Here is a 25,291-nt window from a genome sequence, read left to right as displayed (position 1 = left end):
TGTGCTTACTGCTTTTAAATCACACTCTAAATGGTTTGATTGCCTAATGATGCCTTGATTGTCTCTCAGCGGATGAATACTATGTGTAATGCTCATGATCTTTCTCATATTGGTGTATCTCATTTCTTATATCAATTTGTGTATGCTATGTGCAATATTCATGATCTTTCTTATGGTGGGATTATTTATGTCATGGGTTCTTTAAGATGAATATTGATCGAAATGTAGCATCTGCAGGGGTAGATTTGCAATGAATTTCAAATGCAAAACTTTGGTATCCATGTTCAAAAGTTTTAATTTTGCTGGTTTGCAATACATACAAAGTTGTTCTTCTTGTTGGAATTAGGCTTGCAGAGAAGCGCACACAGCTTGGAGAAGATGAAGGAAGCTAAAGGCACACAACTAAGAGTGTGTTACTTAGTGTGCAATGGAAGGATAGATAGCCCTAGAGTGATGGGCATACATACAATGCACGGGGGGGAAACCACCTAAAGATGGAAAAAATGCCCCAGCGGTCCTAGTGTGTTCACACACATCACTACCACATGTATATGGTAAAAAATCCCCCCTGGAGTGATGCGGCGAAAGGGAGCTGGCACATGAGTAAAGGGAAGTGCAATGCCATGAAGACATGGTCGGTTCACAAAGGGGAGTAAGCCCAAAGCTTTGCGGAAAGCTTCAAGCTTCTCACGAGACAATGTCTTTGTGAAAAGATCTGCAAGGTTGTCCTGTGTTGGCACATAGCCAAACTGATCTCTCCTGCTAAGAGCCTCTCTCTGACATAGTGGTAATGCACCTCAATGTGCTTTGTGTGAGCATGAAAAACTGGGTTCCTCACAACTGCAAACGCGCTCTGACTGTCAGTGTAGATAGTGTTGGCAGTGTCCTGTCCAACACTTAAATCAGCCATAAGGCGTCTGAGCCATACACACTCAACCATAGCTGTGAATATTGCCCTATACTCAACCTCACAACAAAAGTGTCCACAGTAGGTTGCTTCTTGATCAACCATGATATACATGAACTACCAAGCATGAAACAAACACCACTTGTGGACACTCACGTGTCAAAACAACCAGCCCATGTGAGTCCAAAAAGCATGTAAGTCTAGCGGCAATGATCCCCCCTTGGGATAAAACAATCCAAGATGTAAAGTGCCACTAAGGTAGCGGAAAATCCTCTTGATAGCCTACCAATGCTTAGACCCTGGGCTATGCATAAATCTGTTGGTCTGTGAGACTACAAATTGAATATCTGGCCTCCTGTTGCATACATAAATGAGACAGTCAACAGCAGTTTGGTAAAGAGTGACATCAGCAAGATCACCAGCATCATGTAGACTTAACTTCAAACCTGTTTCCATGGGAGTGGCAATAGGTTTGCAATTCTCAAGTCCAAACTTACATAGCAATATCTCTATGTAACTTTTCTAACACAAAGCAATACCACCATCACACTGCTTAAACTGTATGCCCAAGTAATGATGCAACAGCCCCAAATCTTTCATCTTGAAAGTAGCATTCAAATCAGCCTTAAATTCAGCAATATGTCTCTCATTTGGTCCAGCGAACAGCAAATCATCTACATAAAGAACCACTATGAGAAGTACATCACCTTCATGCTTTACATACAATGTACTTTCTGTTGGACTGCTACAAAAGCCTAGTTTGACCAAATGAGTGTCAGTTTTCTCATACCAAGCACGGGAGATTGCTTCAACCAATACAAAGCCTTCTTACATCTGCACACTTTGTCCTCTTGTCCTTTCTTGACAAAACCATGAGGCTGCGTTACATAAACTTCCTCAAATATGTCACCATTCAAGAAAGCAGTAACACTATCTGATTGATGTACATCCCAACCAAGATGAGTTGCCAATGCACATAGAAAACGCATAGTAGTCATACGACAATTGGGAACAAAAGTCTCTTCCTAATCTATGCCTTTTTGCTGTGCATAACCCTTTGCAACAAGTCGAGCCTTATGGCGATCGATCTCACCATCCGGCTTGCGTTTCAACTTGTAAACCCAGTTCGTACCAATGGCCTTTTTGCCATGAGGCAAATCACATAAAGTCCATGTGTCATTTTCTATAAGTGCATCATATTCTGATTGCATGGCAGCCATCCAATTCTGTGCTTCATCAAAAGATAGAGGTTCCTCAAATCATGTCAGCTAGACACAGCCAAAGCATAACAATCTGATGCATAAGATGCATGGCGAGATCCTGAACGAGTACGGCTAGACAAAGGTGCATCCAATTTACTTCCATGCAATGTATGAACCAGCCATTTTGGCATACCTCTAGCCTGCTCATTTTCAGCCCTTTCCTCATCAAGTACATCATGTACATTCGCATCAGTAATAGGCTGATCTGTAACATTTTTGGAAACCCCCATAGGCTGTACATTTGTCTCATTGGAATTTACATTCGAACTTCCACCACTGAAAAGAGGCAAGAAAGTGTCATAATGTCCTGTGAGCTTACATTACTCTCTCTAGTACATGACAGCAAAAGCTGAACAGAATCTTCCACAAACACTACATCCGGTGACACCAAAATACGCTTTGTTTGTGGATGATACAACATGTAACATTTGCTTTGAGCACGATAACCAACAAAAATACATTTGACAGCCTTATCATCCAATTTTCTACGTTGTGTTTGTGGCACCAAAGCATATTCCATACAGCCAAAAACACGCATGTGCTCAATAGAAGGCTTTCTATCATGCCATGTTTCATATGGAGTAATAGACTACAAAGCTTTTGTAGGACACCTGTTAAGTACATAAGTGGCACACATGATGGCCTCAAGTCAAAAAGAATGCGGCAAAGCTTGACTTTTGACGATACATCTTGCCATTTTCATAAATGACCGTATTTTCCTCTCAGCAACACCATTTTGTTGAGGCGTATAAGGCATTATACGTTGGTGTTTTATCCCACGACTAGCCAGAAATGCATTATATTCATGAGACATATAATCCCCCCCTCGATCGGAATGGAGGGTGTCCATAGCACATTTCGAGACATTTTCAGCCATAGCCAGAAATTGTTTGAAGCACATAAAAACTTCGGACTTTGCTTTAAGCGGAAATACCCATGCATGCTTGGAGTAATCATCAATGAAAGTCACGAAGTATAGGTAATTTCCCAATGACGGAGTTTGCATGGGCCCACAAACATCACTATGCACAAGCTGCAACCTACATGTGGCCCTAACTGAACCATCCTTTGGAAACTTAGAACGCTACATTATACCCAAAATACAGCCTTCACAAACATGTTTGACAAGTGCTTCAAGAGGCAGCAAAGAAGCAACCATATTAGATTTCTGCAAACGTAGCAAACTGTCAAAATTCAGATGCCCAAAACGTGCATGCCACAATTTTGCATATGGAACAGCCCTTGAATCTGAAACTTCATTTGCAAAATTTTGCCCACACTTTTCATACAAAGTGAGCTTATACAGCCCACATCACAAAAGGCCAAATGCAACAATTTCATCACCAAAACTGAGATCATGAACTGTACATCTGTCATCCACAAATTTGACTACAAGTCCAAGTCTAGCAAGTGCAGATACAGACAAAATATTCTTCTAGACCCAGGTACATAAAGTGCATCGACAAGTGTGAAAGAACTGCCATTTGTAGCAGTAAGCACAATCTTTCCAACCGCCTGAACCGGATAAGAGGCATTGTTGGCACAAGTGGACTGAATTCCCATGAGGGATAGACTCAAGAGAGGTGAACAATTCACGATGTGAGGTAATGTGCTTTGTAGCACCGCTGTTGAAATACCACACATATGAATCTGCAGCAAACTGACATGCATGCATCATGGACAGCATGATTCTAAGTGCACTCTGCACTAAAGCACATTCTGCATCAACATCAGCATCACAGTCTCCTTTTATAGAAGACTCAATAATGGCTGCATTTGTAGTAGTGGAACCACCCTCTTTCTTCTTAGCCTCTTTGGCCTTCAAATTAGGACACTGCTTGCTCGGTGATTGTTAGCTTTACAATAATAGAAATGCATCTTTCTTTTTACCCTTATCACCAGAATTTCCAGACGAATTGCTGCCAGCAGAAGCATTAGGAAGATAAGTTTTTTCACTCACAGCAGAACCATAAGAAGTGGTTGCATTGTTGTTACCACCCTTTCTTTGAGAAGCAATAAAAGCATGTTCAACTACACGCTGCTCAGTCCTGGTTTTTTTGGAAAGTGACTCTTGCAACAACAATGTGCATAATGCATCAAAATTGACAACTTCAGGATTTCCTTAGGTCATAAGTCTCCAAGTACTAGCAAAAGTCTAGTAAGAATCTGGCAAGGCATCAAGAACAGTCTGCACAAGGGAACTATCTGAAATGACTTCACCTGTAGAAATAAGTTTCCCATTGATATCCTTGACACCAGCAAGGAAAGTGTCCATATCATCTTCCTCGTGCATAATCTTCGATTCTAGCTCTTTACGTAGCAAAGCAATTTTAGCCTCATTGCGGCTTGCATAAAGACCTGCTAGAATATCCCAAGCTTGTTTTGCAGATTTCGCTGAACGAATGTGAGGAGTAATGGTGCATTTCACAAACAAACCAATCAACACATGAGCCTGCACATCCTTTACATCCCAATGAGCTTGTTCTGCCATAGCCAAAACAACTCTAAATGCAGCAATCCTTGCAGCAAGACCTACAACATCCTCAACATTGCCTACATCCTCAGAACCAGGACGTACATCAATGCCCTGCAAAATATTCCAAACGCCCTTTGACACAAAAACATGTTGCATCATGTAAGTCCACATAGGGTAATTGTCCCCATCCAATATGTCCTCAGCAGCAAACATCTTGAACACATTTGTGTTGTTATCAGCCATGGAAAATGCCTGCACACAATGTGAAAACTGTGCGAAATGCGGAGAAACTTAGTGAGACCAGCACGTGCTATATTGCACAACCCGCAGCAGCAGACTGTATGGGACCTGTTATACAGTAATTGACGCTAATGGAAATTCTACACAAAATGACAAAATTGCCTGTGCAGACCTAGCTGTAGTGGAAACAGAGATTGAAATGAGCCCAAAATTTTTGTTGACCTACAAACGCTCGCCAAAGATCAAAGAAATCGAAGAAAGTGAGCAGGCGTGTGTTGGAGCTGCTGGCGATTAAGCATGAGAGGATGCAACCTGCTCTGATACCAATTGTTGGAATTAAGGTTGCAGAGAAACGCACACAACAACGAAGGAAGCTCAAGGCACACAACTGAGAGTGTGTTACTTAGTGTGCAATGGAAAGATAGATAGCCATAGAGTGATGGCGCATAGACAATGCACGGTGGGAAAAACCTCCTAAAGAGGGAAAAAATGCCTCGGCGGTCCTAATGTGTTCACACACATCACTACCACATGTATATGGTAACACTTATTACAATGAAGATGCAACATTCTTCTTCTAAGCAGTGTCTCAAATGTTTAAGCTTCAAGACATTTGTTGTTATGGATTAAAATGTGTAGTAGTTGGTATATATATTTTGTGAAAATTATGGAGAATTACTCTTAAGCAATGTATATGATGAAGCATGGATGGAGACTGCAAGAGAGGGAAGGAGAAGGGGGAAGGGGATGCAGAGAATCCTATGGGTGGAGCATGAGAGAGCAATATCTCTCTCCTCCTTATTTGCTATATGAACAAAAGAATAAGTGGGTGGTCGCCTGCCCGGCCATAATAGGCCACGGGCCTGAAACCCAACAATATCCCACTTGAAGGCCAACGTGGCCCAAGTGGCTAAAGAATGTGGGGGCTACTATGTACAAATGTACAAAACCGTGAAGCATGACTGTAGCTTCACCCTACGTCCATCATCTATATACAATGTGTGAACCGCTCTGAGGCTAGGCTCTTTGTTAGAGCAGCAGCTGGGTTTTTATCCGTGTGAACTTTGACTAACTCAATGTGTTTGCTAGCAAAAATATCCCGTACCACATGATACATGCCTCTTATGTGTTTCAACTTGGAGTAAAACATAGGGTTCTTTGCTAATGCAATCGCACTCTAACTGTCGCAATGTAGCACTAGAATCTGGTGTATACCAAAATCTCCCACTAGACGAGATAACCACACAGCTTTCTTGTTGGAACTAGAAACTACAACATACTCTACCTCAGTGGTGGAAGATGACGTGCAATTATGGATACATGATCTCCAAGAAACTACCGCTGCAACAAACAAGAAAATGTAGCCACATGTGGATCGCCTAGTGTCCACACAACCCGTATAATCCGAATCAGTGTATCCAACTATGGATGCATCACTGTTCCCAAAGTGTAAGCACTTGCTAGCTGAGCCCTTGATATATCTCAAGATGTGCATCACTGCTTCCCAGTGCTTTCTTCCTGGATTTTCCATAAACCTGTTAACCACTCCTAGTGCATATGCAATGTCTGGCCGTGTGCTAACCATGGCAAACATAAGACTACCAACTACCAAAGAATACGGCACCTTTGCTATCTCTACCTTTTCAGCATCCGATTTGGTACAATCATGCTTGCTAAGTTTTTCGTATACTGCCATTGGGATACTCAATGCTTTCCCCCTTGCATATTAAAACGTTGCAAGACCTTGTGAATATACTCTTCCTGCGAAAGTTCAAGTATACCATGTTTGCGATCTCTCTCGATACACATACCAAGAAAGTGATGTGCATCGCCCAAATCTTTCATAGCAAATTGCTTGCTTAACGCATCCTTGAGAAGTGAAATCTCATATTTTGACTTCCTGGCTATAAGCATATCATCCACGTACAAATGAGAATGATAAGGGAACCATCGTTCAACCTCTTTGTGTACAAGCAATGATCCTCTTGGCTCCATATGTACCCCTGGGACTGAATGTACTTATCAATCTTGATGTACCATTTCCTTGAGCCTTGCTTTAATCCATACAAATCTTTCTTGAGTCTAGAAACCAGTTCTACCCGCGTTGGCTTCTAAGGCTTTATTGCAAAACCCTCTGGATTGAATGTACTTATCAAACTTGATATACCATTGCCTTGAGCCTTGCTTTAATCCATACAAAGCTTTCTTGAGTCTACAAACCAGTTCTACCCGTGTTAGCTTCTCAGGCTTTATCGCAAAACCCTCTGGTTGTTTCATGTAAACATCCTCTTCAAGATCCCTGTGACGAAATGTTGTCTCACATCCATTTGGACCAATTCCAAATCCTCAATGGCTACTAGTCCAAGAACAAGACACAATGCAATCATCTCGATCACTTGAGAAAAGATTTCGTCGAACTCCATGCCTTCCGTTTCCTTGAACCCTTTAGCAACCAATGTGGCCTTATACTTAGGCTCGGGATCATCTGTGATATACCTCTTTTTGTACACCCATTTCCATGGCGATGCCTGTTTACTTGCAGGTAACTCTGTCAATTCCCAAGCTCCATTTTGACTAAAATCAAATTATACTCAAATTGCATAGCCTGTTCTCACTTTACGGTATCGTTCATTTGAATGGCCTCTTTGTAGCAAGTGGGTTCACCGCAATCAGTGAGACTAATAAGTAGTCCAATCCTGGCTCAAAACGCTCAGGTGCACGAGATATACGAGTAGATCTCCAAAGTGCCGGACTGTTGGATTCCGCTCTCTCTAAAGTAACATGTGTGTTTGTACTTGTGGAGGTACATCACTAACACGTCCAACGTTCTGTGTAACTGGCGGTGAGGAGACATCCTCAAACCGTACTCTACGATACTCAATGTCTCTCACTGGCTTTTTATGCATCTTAGACTCGTTGAATATCACCTGTGAGCTGCGTATGACCTTCTTAGATTACGGGTGTCAGAGATGATATCTCATCTCTATGTCTACACCATATCCAATGAAGATGGACTTGTGTGATTTGGGGTCTAGCTTTTGTTTAAGCGCTTTTGGTACATGTGAGAATGCCTCACACCCAAATATACGTAATTTGTCATAATTGGGCTTTTTCCCATCCACATCTCCTACGGAACCTTGTACTTTAGTGGTGTACTATGTGACCGATTTATCAAGAAAGCAATCGTCGTAACAGCTTCTCCCTAAAATTCTCAAGGTAAGTTGGCTGTAGACAACATAGAAGTGACATGTTCCTAAATGGTTCTATTCATTCTCTCACCCACACCGTTTTGGGTGGGTGTGTAAGGAGTGGTAAACTATCGTCTAATGCATCTTTTGCTACAAAAATCCTTGAACTCGAAGGAAATGTACTCACCTCCATTATCACTGTGCAAAGCTTTAAGCTTTCTACCCGATTGGTTCTCGACTAATGCTAAGAACTTTTGAAAGACATTAAAGACATCGCTCTTTTGCTTCAAAAGGTAAACCCACACCTTTCTAGTAGAGTCGTCTATGAATGTTAGGAAGTATAACGCTTCCCCTACAAATTTGACTGGCATAGGTCCGCACAAGTCGCTATGAACGAGATCTAGAGGACTCCTTAACTCCTTGTCCAAAGGCGGTGATGTCAACCTATCTGTTTGCCATAGATACAATGCTCACATAAAGAGAAGTTAGAGTAATCTAACATGGGGATATAACTAGAACGTTGCAAGACTTTCATTCCCTTTTGACTCATATGTCCTAGCCGGCTATGCCACAACTCTGTAGACGGAAGCTCGTCTACACAAATAGAATTCCATTTCACAGAAGAAACATAAAGTGAGTACAATGAGCCAAACTTTTGGCCTTTAAGCATGACCAGATTTCCCTTCTTGATATTTCAAGAACCATGAGAAAATATAGTGGTATAACCCATATCATCCAGTTGTCTAACTGACATCAAACTGTTTGTCAATTTAGGTACATGTCTAACATTATGCAGCATAAACTCAGTGCTATTACGCATAGAAAACTTGATGCTACCCACATTGCATATATCAAGCTCATAAGAATTGCCTAGTTTCACCCTGCCATGTGTGGCAGTGTACGTAGAAAACCACTCCTTGTGAGGAGTCACATGAAAGCTAGCACACTTGAGTCCACAATCCAATTCTGGCATAACATTCATCATGAGCTAACAATGCATTAGGACTCAAATCCGATGTGAAATCAACACATCATTTGGCACTTCAGAAACTTTTTCAATGGTTGGATACTCAACCAGATTAAGCTCTTCAATCTTCACGTTGTTTTTAGGTTTGTCAGACTTTGCTTTCTCCTTGCCCTTATCACGCTGCATTATGCGGCAATCTTTCTTCAAGCTTTTTATGGTAGTAGTAACACTCTACATTTCGCATGTCTTTGCCGCGACTCTTGCTACGACTTTGCCTGTGATCTTGTGAATGATCGCGGCTATGACCACGCTACTTTTGAAATTCTCTTTTTGTCATGATTTCCACTAGCCACATATGCATCACCATGCCCACGTGCATCAAGAGATTGACGTCGAATCTCCTCGGTGAGCAACGCACTAGCAACACTACCAAACTCTAGCTGCCATTGGTGCAAAATTACTTATGGCTGTGTTGAAAGTATCCCATGACGATGGTAGAAAACATAGCAAGAAAATGGCCTTCATTTCATCATCGAAATTGAGACCTTTTGAAGTAGATTGTGAAAACACGTTGTTGAACTCGTTCAAATGAGAACTAACATTACTGCCTTCTTTCATGTTCATGCGCATCAATTTCTCCATCAAGAAAACCTTGTTCGAGGCGTTGTTGCCATCCCAAGCGCTTGACATAGAGCATCCCACAAATCTTTGGCATTGGTCTTATCCATTATCGTAAAGTAAATGGATTCACCAAAGTGCAAGCGGATGGTCGCCATAGCACGCTCATTCAAATCATCCCACTCATCATTAGTGTACGCATTCTCTCTTCTTGCAGGCAGGCAAGGGTGCTATCAAGCCTTTGTTGATCGAAACATCTTGCGTACACTGCCGCCAAATGACAAAATTTGAGCCATCAAACTTTTTGATGTAGTACTCTTCTCTTACGGAAGCATTACTCGCAACCATGATTAAGAGAATGTAACCAAAAAAATTTATAGCGAATGCCTGGGACAATTTCAACAGAGTTCTCCCTAAAATAGGAGTGAAAACTCAACCAAAATGTAGTACAGTTACTATGAACGGCTAGAAGTGCCAAGAACGCATAAAACAGATTCGCAGAAAAAATCCGATAGAGTCTCCTTTGTATGAGGAGTCAGAACTCAACTCAAAAACGCATAAACTGCTCAAAAGAACAATCATTGGGCCTATACTGCACAAGACCATTGTTGTGTGACCGCACAAAAACTGTCCAGATACATGTCCTATGGCAAGGGTACCGTAAAGGGGGACTCCAGCTACCTCTATCACCAAAGGTATCTGAATATTCGAGAATACCCCAGCTCAAAGAAAACCTCACGCTATCGACCATCCAAAGGCTAATGCAGACACAAAATATGACTAACTATAGTCTCAAAAAGGGCTCTTTCAACCCGAGTCTCAAAAACGGCCGCAAAAAACGACCAAAATAGCCAAAAATGGCTCCACACGAAGTACAATGGGCAATGTATGTGCAAAGAGCTTTGGCATTTAATAGAGCCGCATAAGGATGCGTTTGCAGCAGCAGTCATTGTGGATGCAAATCAAAAAGCATTGGGACTTATTGCACAGTCACTTGGTGACGACGTTATTTCATATATTGCCGGCATCAAGGATGCTAAAAAAGCTTGGGGTGTTTTAAACAAAGAATTTGGCACGGCATCAACAAGCTCAAAAATCAACTTTCTCATACAGTTCTACAAATTAAAGAAAAAAGATGATAAATCATTGGTGGCTCACCTCAATAAATTTAACGCATTAAAGCAACAGTTGCTAGGAGTTCAAAAGCAGATTCCGGATGATGAAGCTATTGCAGTTCTACTCAACTGGAAACCTGTAGAATCTGTGTGTAAACGGACTAAAAAGTCCCCCTGTAACCTGTAACTTGCATGTCGGTGTCGCTATGTGCCAATTACCACCGCAAGGCAGAAATGCGCTACTCGGATAGCCGCCAAAGGTGTCGTAGTCAAAAATCGTGCCGTAGAGCACGATCGGTGCGCTCTCTGTCAATGTCCGATGTCACTTCTCTATGTTAGAGGCACCTCACCCATGCGTGTAGCAAGTACAGCGATCGACCGCGAGGAAATGTCGTCCCGCGTGAAACCGGTGTCAGGTCGGATGTCGAAAATCCGCACGTAATGAAAGTAATGTCAAGCCGATGCCGAAACACGAGAATTGGTGTCAAAACGGATCTAATCGCCGATGTGGATGTCGTCCCCGCTGTGGCACGGGAGTGACTAGCCGAATAGCCGTAGGGGAATCCCCAGGAGTCGATGCCTATTGTCCAGACCAAGAAACTGTGATTGTCCCGATTCCCTGCTTTGAGATGCAATCGATTGCCTCTTTCAAGCCTTTGTATTTTCTTGCTATTTCAATGCAAGCATCAAGCTCCCTGCCCGACCTTCTCAAGTGTGCAATGCTTTCGATTTTGCTGCTCTGGATTGTCCTGCAGAGCTCGCTCCCCTTGGATTGCAAGCCTTGTCTCTTGCCTCGTACTGCTACTCGGCTTCCTCGTCCGATTTTGTTGCAGCAGTCGATTTTGAAGGTTTCCTAGCCTTGGATCTCCATAGCTTTCAAGATTCCAAAGCTCTAATGGCCTGGCTCATGTGTTTGCACCTCGATTTCTGGCAGCACGATCACTGTCGGAGAGCATTTGCTGCTCTGCACTATATTTTTGAACATGCCTCCCAAGCTTGGGGTTTGAGCACACGCGGATAGGGAGCCGGAGATGCCAGGCTCGAGAGCCGTGCTCCTGGGCTCTGATACCAATTGATGAAGCACGGATGGAGAGTGCAAGAGAGGGAAGGAGAAGGGGGAAGGGGATGCAGATAATCTTGTGGGTGGAGCATAAGAGAGCAACATCGCTCTCCTCCTTATTTGCTATATGAACAAAAGAATAAGTGGGCAATCGCCTGCCCTACCATAACCGGCCCCACGGGCCTGAAACCCAACAGTATACTATGTTTGAGCTGCAAGACATTTGTTGCTATATGAAAATGTGTTTGAATGTAAAGTACAGAATATTTATATCTTTTATGCAGAATTAAGCTACGCACGCATAGGTACAACCGCTAAACATCATAAATTTCAAGGTTCTTGAGCTCCAAGAAGTTTGTTTCCATTGATAACAATGTCACCTCTTGTTTTGATCAAGGAAGAATTGTATAAATAACTTGATGCATTTCAACTAGAACATGGAATACATCCATAACAGAACAAGCAACAGAGGGAAAACAAATCTCCCATGGATATAGCGTGTTGTATTGGTCAAAATCTAAGCTTTGCTGTATAAACTTTGGTGTGAGATTGTTATGCAAGTTGCTTATGTACTAAATAGGTTTTCAAGTCTATCACTACGTATGATGTATGGAAAACTAAATAGCCTTATGGTCCCCATTTGCATATAGTTGGTGCATTGGTTTATTTGGTAGTTTGACTTTTACATGTGTGTTAGAAGTCACATGTCTCTCTCTTTATTATACTTTTAAAAATTATGGTCCCATACATTTTATCATCCACAAACCAACATTATTTTTTATCATTCATCATGTTATCTTGGTGAAAGATGTTGTGCACTCTATTCTTCCATGTAAGGAGAACAATAAACATTTACATGCACAACAGATTGACTGAACCATCCCATGGAAAACAAATTGTTTGAACCATCCCATGGAAACCATAATGAGACAAAAAATTTGTCTGTATAGGTGTAAGGAGTCCCCAAATTAGCCCACTCATTATTACCAATGAAAATGTGCGTAATATACTTGATATTCCATCAGGATTCGAGTGGTTCGTGATTCCAAGTATGACCTTGGTATATTGAGCTACTGATTGGTACAAACACGAGATATTTGACACCCCATCTTGGAGAAGCAATCTTATCAACATTGGACGTAGATATGCACAATGCTTACCAGCTCAAAGCATAGTTCACAATTGGTAGTTGTAGTGAATAGGTAGCTAGCTCATTTGAAGTAATCCAAGGCTTTGCATGTATTCCATCCTTGAATGCTTTTACGCGGGAGTGATCCTAAAATTCACAATTCTTCAATTTGAGTTCTCTGTTAGAAATCTTGTATGGACACTGGTAGAGCTCTCAATAAACTTTTAAATCCGTTCACAACACACACAAACGATATGTTGACATATGATCATATTCACTAACAACAATCCTTCCAAAATAATCATTCTTGCACTTCACCACATAGAAGGTATCAAGGCAAGTACTCAATTCTTGTGCAAACAAGCGAAGCAACAATGAAGGTAACTTGCAACCTCAACTCCATAGCATGAAAGATAACATGTAGATTAGCCACCCAAAGGAAAACTATTTTTGAAAAGTGTTGAATCTCTTCCCTGCAACATAAATTAAATAGCCTTGCAACCTTCCCTACTAATCAATGCACAAAAGACTTCTGGATTTTCAGATGGCCATGTACTTTGAGCAATCATTACAAGTACACCAAGTACATTGCGAGCATGACAATCAACAAGTGAAAATGTGAGTTACCCGACAAAAACTGCACCAAAATGCCTTGAATAATCATAAAATCTTGAAAATTTGAAGGGCAAGTGTCAAAAATCAACTATGTTGACAATGACAACCACCTCTCGCAGGCACACACGCAAGTGTGAGCAGGTGCACACCAAAAACAAACAGAAAAACACTAAGGACGAGAAAATAACAAAAGAATGCAAGCTACTACCATATCAAAAAAACAACCAGTTAGCGATGTCAACAATGATGGGCAGAGGCCAGGACACTTTTTTACTCTCTTTAGGAGAGGGTTCTTCCCGTTGCCTTTTCCAGTTTATCATGTGCCCAAGTGGTCAAGTTGTATTTCACCTTCAAGCAGGGCATGTACTTCATTCATGTACTTGGCCTCACAGTCGGCACCATAATGGGGTTTTTCAAAAGAAGTAGAAATCAGTCTGTGTGTGTGTGTGTGTGTGTGTGTGTGTGTGTGTGTGTGTGTGTGTGTGTGTGAGAGAGAGAGAGAGAGAGAGAGAGAGGGAGGGAAGAAGGAGTATTTTAACGTCGTAGGAAACTATCCCAAGAGACCTTAAAGAGAGAGATCTTTTTATGTCTATTAGAGACCGAAGTCAACCTATGAGACAAATCAAATATACATATCTATTCATCTATCAAGAAAGCACAAAAGTACAACGTAACAAACTCTTGTCATGTGGTAAGACGGGAGGGGGTCATCCATGAGAGGCTAGAATACAAGATACATGGTATACAAGAGGGAGGTGGAGCTCTATCTCTACGGAGTATGGGTGCACATCTATCAAGGAAGTACAATCATGAAATGCATCAAGCTGACTACCTCAAGAATTGGTACATGGGTAGCTCTAGAGCATATGAGAGTATCAGAGCTATATATATAAGCTCTTTTCATAGTACATAGATATAGGTAGAGTTTGTTGGCACCTATATCCGTGCTAAAGAGAGCCAATCACAGCTAACAGACTTCTCTCAAAGGATAGGCTTCGAGACTCCATTGCATACACATCCGGTCGTACTGAAAGGGTGCTTATCGATATATGTCTAGTTCGTGTGCTCTAAACCACTCACCTATGAGTACCAAGAATCCTACACAACTGACTCTAAAACTTGGAGAGAGAGAGAGAGAGAGAGAGAGGGGGGGGGGGGGGGGGGGGGGGGGGGGGGGGGGAGTATTTACACGTCGTAGGAAACTATCCCAAGAGAGCTTAAAGAGAGATGTTTTTATGTCTATTAGAGACCGAAGTCAACCTATGACAAATCAAATATACATATATGTCCATCTATTGAGAAAACGCAACAGTACAAGGTAACAAACTGTTGTGTGGTAAGACAAGAGGGGGTCATCCATGGGAAGCTGGAATACAAGATACATGGTATATGAGACGGAGGCACAAGAGAGGGAGGTGAAGCTCTATCTCTACGGAGTATGGGTGCACATCTATCAAGTAAGTACAGTCATGAAATGCATCAAGCTGACTACCTCAAGAATTGGTACATGGGTAGCTCTAGAGCGTATGAGAGTATCAGAGCTATATATATGAAGCTCTTTTCATAGGACATAGATATAGGTAGAGTTTGTTGGCACCTATGTCCGTACTAAAGAGAATCTCAGCTAACAAAATTCTCTCAAAGGATATAGAGCTTCGAGACTCCCGAAAGGGTGCTAATCTATCTATGTCTAGTCTATGTGCTCTAAACCACTCACCTTTGAGTACCAAGAATCCTGTACAACTGACTCTGAAATTTGTAGAGAGAGAGAGGAAGAAGAAGACGAAGAGGATTTTAACATTGTGGGAAACTAACCCGAGAGAGAGAGAGAGAGAGAGAGAGAGAGAGAGAGAGCGAGCATGTCAATACACGACTCGACCACGCATCAAGCGAGCACTTCACATTCTTCGTCCTCGGCATAAAACCAGGAAGAATAAAGTAGAAGTAACTTCCCACTAGTGTCCGTCACCTCCGTATAGCATAGCCCAAATACAACCAAACCCACATCACTAGGTATCAATGTATACACCCCAACACAAAACCATGATTTACTTAAAAGTACGCTGTATTCTTTCCCGCACAGGCATATATTGGCAGAGAGACGTGTCCATACATAGAAACAGCTAGAAAATCGAAAGGAAAGTATGCTTAGATTTCATCTGATTTCGACCTCGAGTCACTCAAAAATAAGTAGGCATCCACTCCTACTATTTCAAAGACGAGAACACGAGGCACTTCCTTTCCAGGGCAGTGACAACAAAGTATGCTTACCATGAAATTGCTCATAGACCACTTCACAAGGCAAGCTATTTGATGCACACAAATTAGCCAACTTGGTATTGCAGGTCGAGACATAGCTGGCAAAGCCACTCTTGTACTACAATTTGCCTTGGGATCGATAAATAATCCTGTTGAGACATGAAAAATCCTCAATTACAAATGACATCATGGGAATACTCGCCCCAAAAGGCCGGTAAAGTTCCTTGACCAAACCAATCCCGCACTTCTACATCTACGCCTACTCTGCAGGCTTACAAAACTTGATGGAATACCATGCCGCGGTTATACAGAGACAACTCTCAAGGCATGTCACGATTTTTTCGCACAGCTCCCACTTATTGTTATAAAAATGAACTCTACAAGTCACTATATAACCCTATCGTAGGCCCTAGCCTTGAAGCTTCAGTTCTGAAAAGCCAGGCACATCACCATTGGAAGTCAGGATTGCAGGAGCATAGCCCACCTTCAACTTTTGGCAGTAAGCATGGTTCGCACTCCCTTGCGAAGAAGAGCTCTTTGGCCCCTGAAAAAATGTAGAAAAGGGGAAAAGCTCGGTACATCTTGACTTCCATCCTGCCAACAGCACAGATCAAGTCTTTCATTTAGTCACCAAAAGTAGTGCATCGTCAAGTCAAGTCAACCATACCCAACATACCAAAGGACAACACAGACAGTAGATAGCATCCATCCGTTTACTATGCAAGAAACCCAATACAGTAAAATGTGATTACATACAGATTCTCCATGGCCAATCGACAGGGATGCAAACTTAGAAAAAAGTGATCAAGTGAGAAAGTGGTTGACTAATCCAAGAGCTCACAGAAGACGACAACATACACAGAATGTTGAGAAGCAAATGTTTTCAGAGGTGACTGAAGAGACGAGACAAGCTGCTCAACATTTGACGTCAGGGTAATGACATTCATCTCACCACAGAAAACCCACATTTTGCAGCTTTTTGTTGGACAAATATAGCTCCAAACAACCACAAGAACATATTTGGACTAAGCAAGTAGAGTCCAGCTAAGAATCAGAGCAACTTGAAAACTTGCTTGAACACTTGAATAATGTCAACACCATCAAAAGCTTGCAACAATCTGGAACTTACTTGAGGCAGCATCCAGGTCATTGAGTGACGTGGCTAACATCTCATACACAAATGAACAGTCTTTCAGACCCCGTTCCCCCACACCTTCAGCTACTAGAGCACCACTGTCAAGTATTACCAAAGAATAACATAAGAAACGGGCAAGTAGATAAAAACTTACTCGATTTGCGAATTGAACTATACATGTTAACTAAAAAACCTTGTCCAAGGCCTGCAAACTGAAGTCTCTAAGATCTCCACTGCCGCAGCCTTTTGTTCAGGAGAAAGAAGATGAAGCATCTCAGCTGCTGCAGCTCGATGCCGCAAAGAGTCTGCAAAAGACAGCATCACATTGTCAGAAACTCCATTAAATAGCTGCACTAAGGCATATTAACTTTTGCTGACCTTTGTGTCGACTCAGAAAATCCTGATTTGCTTCTAGTAATGTTTTCGACTCTAAACACCTGAGTAAATCCAAGCAGCATGTATCAATAGAGTCGTAAGACAAGGATAACATTTAAACCCAATCAATGGTTCCGCATACTCGAAACATGCTCTCTCCAGGTTAATCACACTCTGAATTAATTTGTCGGAGTCTGTCTCTGCAGCAGGTAGTTTGTCCACAACATTGAAGAATCGTATCTACAAGACGTCAAAGCGATTAACACTTTCAAAGATCACAAACACGTGATTTTTTACAGAAAACTACACTTACCATGCTTCGATGAACATCAGGACTATCCGCTCCCAATTTTAATTGGCGCTTGAGTGCCTGTTGTAAACATGAGCCACTATAAGACATTCTAGGACAATCAAAAACCAAGCCGAATTATGATTTCTCAAATAAAACAAGGCATCCTGCCCATGCCTTGTTTTGAAACCAATGGTTTACTCTCCGTGCCTACATTCAAGATGTTAAAGGATGCCCCTTATTATGGTCTTTCTCTACATGTTCTTGGACTTTTGAAAACTTTTTGAGACCTAAGTTAAATTATATACTATTGTCTGTCATAAAGTGGTGATGTGGCCTCACCAAACCAGAAAGGACAGAGTAGAACCTTGACTTGAACAGAAGAGGACGGCTTGGTCTGAGACCTGCTGCCCAAAAAAGAGTCCCAATTAGCTTTTAGCCCATAACAGAGTATGGAATCTGCTGCAATGGCTGGTTTTCAGCACTGGGGTATCTTTTGGACGACTATTAATGAAAGCAGTGGACTTTTAATGCTTTTGGAGCAGAAGTTGAAGATAGATATCACATTATTTTTGTGATTTTAAGCACTTCGTAAAAAAAACCAGGGAAATTGACCAAAATATCCCTGAAATTTGGCAAAATTTCAAAATTTCCCAAAACACGTTGTATCAATTTTTGATGCATTGCTCCAAATTTTGCACAATAAAGATCTATAGTGTTGTGTCACAAACCATTGACGTGTCAAGCCACTGAAGAGCTAACCGACTTGCAAACCTTGGCCGAGCGGCCTAAACCCTAACAGAAGAAGCAGCAAAAGAAGCAGAAGCAATAGAACAAGTTTTACCAACTTGCAAAATCTTGCCCAACGGCCTATTTTAAAAAAGAGTTCCCACCAACTTTTGGGACCCCGTCCGATGGGGCCCAAGTGACCAATTTCTCCACCCTCTGCATCATAATCAAAGTGCATCTGCTTCCGGAATTTTGGATGAATTCTTTGTAGCTCCGAGGTCAAAGAAAATAAGGGGCTTTCAAACCGTTGACTTTGCCATATGCTCGACGCAATTCATTTGTACTTTCAAGGCGTATGCCAACGAACTAGTCCAATAGTAGGTCTAGCTCTCTTAGCTGAAGGTGGCCCTAAAGATCTTTATGTCATGGGCTAAAGACGTCCAAGTTCACTCAGCACCTGTAGTGAAAGTATGCCCTGTTAGAAAACATTCAAAGCATAGCCCTTCTTGTAAAAGGGTTTCTCGTTGACGCAATGTCAGATGAGGCCTTTGAGGTTGGGTTTTACGAGACTCCCGAGAATTTGTTCATTGTTGCCGAGAGTTTTGGATAGTGGCCGGAGTTAGTTTTGTGGTAAACTCCAACTTTCCTTCATCAGTTTTTAGCCGACCAAGACTCCCGAGAGTTTGTTCGTTGTTGCCAAGAGTTTTGGATAGTGGTCGGAGTTCGTTCTGTGGTAAACTCCAACTTTCCTTCATCAATTTGTAGCCGACCGCGGCATGGCCCATAAGTTCTTGCATGGTTGAGACTTGCTTGGATAGACAATATTCTTGCAACACTGATGGTAGTCCAATGGTGTATCACTCACACTGGTACTCCAAGGAAATGAACTTAAAGAAGGACACCGGAAGGTAGACATCGAGAAACCTTTAGTTATAATCGTCCATGGTCTCTGTGGCAAGCATTTTAAATCTCCCCATTCTGCCAAGATCCGAACTTCAAAGACAGAAGTCATATAAGTACATGAAAATAGTCTTAAAAGCTTCACAGGTCCTTGGAACATGCAGTTGCTTCGCGATTGAACTCCACCATTGCATCGCAATATCTTAAAGAAATCCCGCTGATCGAGAAATCTTCGATTTTTTTGTAAAGTTCCCCAAAGCAGAGATGTTGTCCAATTGTTGTAGAACCCGCAATGCTTTCTTCTGATCTTCCATCTCAGAAAAGGTGGAAAATTTGACTGCCGAGCCGCCATCCTTGAAATCTTTCGATTGGTTAGGCGTGTCTCCCAAGTACGGATAATAAGAGTATCCATACGTGTAACAGACCTGGACAGACTTGGACACTTCAAGAATCAATCGCGACAGCACCAAATAACCAATTCAAAACAGTTCACAGTTCACAATAGATTTGCATTGGCCCGACGGAGTTCCGTGCATAGAGATATTGGCCCCAAAGAATGGCGCCCCTTTCGATATTTCTTTTTGTATTAATCATTGTTCAAAGTACAAGAGTGGTTGGGTCTCACTCTCAGACTCTGCGTCCACATGCTCTGCAGAGTGGGAGCCCAATCCACTTATTTATTTTACAAGGGATGCCAAAAGCAGAGCCCCAAAAGCTCAAAATCAAAAGCCTAAAAATAAAGCAGAAGCTCTTTCTCTCACAAGCTCTCTTGAGCTTCCAAAATAAAGCAAAGTTTCTTTCTCTCTCTCTGTGATAATTGCGTAGAGAAAAGCAATGTCAAAAGCTACCGTCAATCAACACGTAATTCACACCGCAAAAAGCGGGATTCTGCGTACGGTGCCACGTGTCATGCTTCCGCACTTTCCGGGTTTTGCCCTGCTGCCATTAGGGTTAGGGTTAGGGATTCTGCAGTTTTAGGGTTTTTGGCAAGTTTTAGGGTTTGCAGGTTTTAGGGTTAGGGTTTCCAGAATTAGGGTTTTCAGCAGCAGTTAGAATTAGGGTTCCCAGAATGCTCTCGGGCAACCACGTCATCACTTTGTGACACCCCCCCTCTTGAAAGTATTGTAATCGCCCTCGATTACGCCTACAAAACAGACAAAGGCCATAAACCGTCTTAGCAGACATTGACTGTTAGTACCTATGTACTAGGAGCACACATCTAGCAAATGTATCAATCGACAGTCACATCGCACAACATCACAGGACATCACATGACATTCAACATTCATTCGGATCTTAGACCATGATTTATCGGCAATGTAGCTAGCAATCGCATCTAGATCCAGTCGGGACCTCATCGATGTCCGATTGACTAACCCCTATTGCAACCATGTCTATTCAAGATGAGGTAGACCAAAATGCTGCAATCATTTCGTCTATCAGTTCCTGCACTTAAAAAGAAGTCAAGAACAAATCAGTATCATATTCAGGAATTCCATTTCATAAAGTCATCCAACAAAATACTGTCAGCTCTCAATATCCCTGAAGCCCAAAGAGACATCAGTGACTCTAGTATCAAAATCGAGGCATCTATTGACAAAGGAGCGGAGTGACTCCCCTCTTGTGCATCCTACTGCACCAAATCTCCGGCCAAGCTGAATTATGGGTTCCATTTGGAGTAGACTATGCTACACCAAAAGCCTCGAGGTAAAGTTTCACAATCCAAGGAGAGTATCTGCTAGGTCCTCCTCCTCCACCCACTTCGCATCCAATGTAGGATAGTTCTTGAACTTAACCAAGAACCACCTTCGGACTTTACCTTTATTCTTTGTATCCTTATGTTCCAAAATCTGTTCAGGAACAAGGATCTCCTCGTTTTCTTCCACTTCGGGTTGCTCATCAGGCTCCCCCATCATCAGGCACATCACCTTTAAAAGGTTTCAAGAGACTCACATGGAATGCATTGTGAATCCTCCAAGTGTCGGGCAGTTTCAGTCGGAAGGAGACATCATTTATCTTTTCAGAGATCTGGAAAGGTCCGTAGTATCGCATACTAAGCTTTGGGAAAAGCCTCTCCTCTCCTTTTTTCTTTCTCAAGCGTGCCTTCTCAAAACGTAAGAGCACCCAATCATCCTTCTTCAATTTCAAGTTGTGACGACGGCGATCCGCTGCCTTTTTCTGTCGCTCTTGAGATTTCTGCAAAGACTCGCGAACTTTAGTAAAAGCCGTATCTAAGTCTCGCGTATATTCATCTGCTTCAAAAATTTTATCTTTGGTGCTTAGGAGGGGTGGAACCTTCGCAGCACCTTCAACAATCTAAAATGACACCTTCCCCGCCGAAGAGTATATCGTGTTATTGTAGGCAAATTCCACCAATGGTAGGTCCTTTTCCCATTGAGTCTTCTGATCCAAGATATAAGACTTCAATAAATCTAGAACCACTGAATTGGCAATCTCAGATTGCCCGTCAGTCTACGGGTGGAACGATGACGAGAACTGCAACCGCGTGCCAATGTTTTCCCAAATTGCCTTCCAAAACAAACACGTAGATCTGGGGTCCCTGTCAGAGACAATCGTCTCAGGCATGCCATGTAATCTGAAGATCTCGGCCACAAACAGTCTCGATAAGTGATCCGGCTTGACTGTTTTCTTCACTAGAATGAAATGAGCGTGTTTGCTAAATCTGTCAATAACAGTCCAGATACCATCGTGACCACTCTGTGTTCTCGAGAGATCAAAAATGAAATCCATTGCAATACTTTCCCAATGGCGGGTGGGTATGGGTAAAGGCTGTAACAATCCCTATGCTTTATGCATGTCAAAATTGACCTTCTGGCATACTAAGCAACTACGCACAAACTCTTCCACATCCTTCTTGAGTCTCTACCCCTTTCATGGTGGTAGCAATGCCGCGGTGACCTGTAAAAGTTGGACAATGGCATTCAATCATAACCTTTTTCCTCAACGACTGTGTAACGCACAACATCGTTTTTCTCATCAAGTAGCCATCCCGAATGGAATATCCCGCTACTGTCTCCCCATCCCATATCCGTGTGAAAACGTCTGCAAAATCTGTATCTGTGGCATACTGGTCGACCATATCCTCGAAGCTCCTATGATATATCGCGGAAGTAGCCAGAACCAAGGGCTTCCGAGACAAAGCATCTGCCACCGCATTCTTCTATCCCTGTTCGTGGACAATCTGAAAGAGAAACTGTGACAAGATGTTCGCCCACCGCATCTGCTTTTCCGAAAGCTGCTTCTGTGACAAGAAGTAGCGCAAACTCTGATGGTCTATAAAGACAGTAAAATCCGCTTCGAGTAGGTAATGTCGCCACTGTGTAAGAGCATGGATAACCGCCAAAAGCTCTTACTCATAAATCTGTGCTGTCATTTCCGGCCTTGAGAACAATCGGCTCTCGTAAGCAATGACATGGCCTTCTTGCATTAAGACTGCACCCAAACTATGACCACAAGCATCACAATATACTTCAAATGACATCTGCGAGTCCGACAAAGTCAAAATTCGTCCCGTAGTCAATTTCTCTTTCAATGTCTGAAAGGCAGTCACCGTTGTGGATCCCCACGAGAAAGGGACTCCTTTCTATGTCAAGATATGCAAAGGGGAAGCAACCTCTACAAACTTTCGAATGAACCGCCTGTAGTACGAACACAGTCCCAAGAAGCTTCTAACTTCATGGACATTCCTCAAATCAGGCCAATCACGGATAGTCGCTATCTTGGCCAGATCCATTTGCACTCCCGCTGCTGAGACAATGTGTCCCAAAGAGTGTATCTCTGGTAGGAAATATTCACTTTTCTTTGCATTAATCACTAACTTGTGATCTCGCAATGCCTGAAAGACCTGAAGCAGATGATCTCTGTGTTCTTCCTCATTCTTGGAGAAAACAATGATATCGTCAAAGAAAGTGCCAACAAAAAGCCTTTACTCTCGAAAAATCCTATCCATCATCCGGTTAAATATCGCAGGAGTATTGGTTAAGCCAAAAGGCATCACCAAAAACTCAAATAACCCAAAAGTCGTCCGACAAGTTGTCTTGTAGATGTCTTTCGGCGCGATTCTGATCTGATGATATCCACTCTTCAAATCAATCTTGCTAAAGCACGCGGATCCTTGTAATCTGTCGAGTATATCATCCATCCTAGGAATCGGAAATCTGTTCTTGATGGTGATTTTGTTAACAGATCTATAGTCGATGCACATTCTCCAAGATCCGTCTTTCTTCAAAACAAACAACACTCGAGAGCAATACGGTGAAGTAGAACAAGACTCTTTTCCAAGAGGTCTTTAACTTGGTTTATAATCTCTTCATTCTGGGCTCGGCTCACACAGTAAGGTGGCCGGTTCGGTGGTGTGCTTCCAGGTATCAAATCAATGGTATGATCTTCAGGACGAGCAGGTGGTAACTCGCATTGGTAGGCCCTCTAAGAAGCCATCGTCTTGAGAGTGGGAAAAACCTTGGCGTTCTTTATCAAGTTTAGACATACTTGTCCTATCCTTATCACTCAATTCTTTCATAAAGATCGAGTAAACAAACAGACTGGATTTCATTAATTTAGAAATGGCCAAAGCCGATACAATAGGGACAGACTCGCCCTTCAGTTTAATGTCAAGTACAAAAGTTATGTCCTTCTCTGTCAATGTCGCTTTCCTTGCCCGATAATCGACCATGACGTTGTTCTTGTGACACCAGGGAATCCCTAAGAGAACATCACAACCTTCCAAAGGCATTATAAAAAAGTCCTCATGCCCCAAATACCCCTGACAATGCAACCGAAGTTTGTCAATGACAGGTGTAATGGCTACGTCCCTGTCGGGTGCCACTAGAACAGCCTCCTTAAGAGGTCCCATCTGATCGGGAGTGATCCCGAGCCGCGCCGCCAATTCCGGTGAAATGAAGTTGGCCTTGGCTCCTCCATTAGAGAAGATCAGAGCCTCTTGGTCTTTCACTTTGCCCCGAGCTCGGCAAAAGTTCTGTACTCTAGTCCATGGTGTTGGGATCGATACCCACACAATCTGGAACCAGTCCTGTTTTCATCTTGCCTTTTCTTCTACGTTCCTCAGCTACTGTAACAGACTTGGACACTCCAAGTCAAGAATCAACCGCGACAGCACCAAATAACCACTTCAAAACAATTCACAGATCACAATAGATTTGCACTGGCCCGGCGGAGTTCCGTGCCTAGAGATATTGGCCCCATAGACTGGCGCCCCTTTCGGTATTTCTTTTTATATTAATCAATCATCAAAGTACAAGAGAGCGGTTAGGGTTTCACTCTCAGACTCTGCGTCCAGATGCCCTGAGAAGTGAGGCCCTCACCACTAATTTAAAGGTTACAAGGGATGCCCAAAAGCAGAGCCCCAAAAGCTTTCAAAATCAAAAGCATCAGTTCTCTCTCTCTCTTAGAGAGTCTTTTCTCTTTTTTTTTATATTAAAAAAAAAAGCAAAAGCAAAATTCGCGTCGCTCATCATTTTCAAAAAAAAAAAATTTAAATAATCCGCCTTCGCGATTTCCGGAATTTAGGGTTTCTGGCAAAAATTAGGGTTTCTGATGTCCGCCACGTCATCACTTTGTGACATACCCCCCTCTTGAAAGCATTGTAATCGACCGCGATTACGCCTGCAAAACCGACAAAAGCCATAAACCGTCTTAGCAGACACTGACTGTTAGTACCTACGTACTAGGAACACACATCTAGCACATGTACAAAATCGACAGTCACATCACACGGCATCACAGGACATCACCAGACATCACAGGACATCACATGACATTCAATATTCATTCGGATCTTGGACCATGATTTATCGGCAATGTAGCTAGCAATCACATCTAGGTCCAATCGGGACCTCATCGATGTCCGATTGACTAACCCCTATTGCAACCATGTCTATTCGAGATCAAGTAGACCAAAATGTTGCAGTCATTTCGTCTATCAGTTCCTGCATTCACAAGAAGTCAAGAACAAATCAGTATCATAATCAAGAATTCCATTTCATAAAG

At 42.3% G+C, this 25,291-nt stretch overlaps 2 protein-coding genes across 2 annotated transcripts in view; both read right to left on the bottom strand.

Moving 5' to 3' along the window:
- Positions 1 to 12,570: 12,570 nt before the first annotated feature.
- On the bottom strand, positions 12,571 to 15,932 carry LOC147432177 (uncharacterized). Its single transcript, XM_086492164.1, has 2 exons — positions 15,849 to 15,932; positions 12,571 to 13,109 (listed from the first exon to the last, which is right to left on the bottom strand). Exons 1-2 carry the CDS (start codon positions 15,930 to 15,932, stop codon positions 12,990 to 12,992), a joined length of 204 nt encoding a protein of 67 aa, XP_086348290.1. The 3' UTR covers positions 12,571 to 12,989.
- EMB2753 (tetratricopeptide repeat (TPR)-containing protein) overlaps positions 15,829 to 25,291 on the bottom strand; it is a 90,181-nt gene continuing 80,718 nt past the window's right edge. Inside the window, exons 21-26 of the mRNA XM_086492163.1 lie at positions 17,660 to 17,716; positions 17,489 to 17,586; positions 17,350 to 17,408; positions 17,165 to 17,276; positions 16,966 to 17,069; positions 15,829 to 16,430 (exon numbers count right to left, since the gene is read on the bottom strand). Of these exons, the coding sequence (XP_086348289.1) occupies positions 16,246 to 16,430; positions 16,966 to 17,069; positions 17,165 to 17,276; positions 17,350 to 17,408; positions 17,489 to 17,586; positions 17,660 to 17,716 (615 nt within the window). The 3' untranslated portion in view covers positions 15,829 to 16,245. The remainder of the gene's footprint in view (positions 16,431 to 16,965; positions 17,070 to 17,164; positions 17,277 to 17,349; positions 17,409 to 17,488; positions 17,587 to 17,659; positions 17,717 to 25,291) is intronic.

Source organism: Adiantum capillus-veneris, chromosome 20, assembly GCF_014529385.1.
Source record: "Adiantum capillus-veneris isolate H3 chromosome 20, ASM1452938v2, whole genome shotgun sequence".
Classification (NCBI taxonomy): Eukaryota; Viridiplantae; Streptophyta; class Polypodiopsida; order Polypodiales; family Pteridaceae; genus Adiantum; species Adiantum capillus-veneris.
The sequence above is the reverse complement of the archived record's forward strand: the minus strand, read 5'-3'. Positions and strand labels throughout refer to the sequence as shown.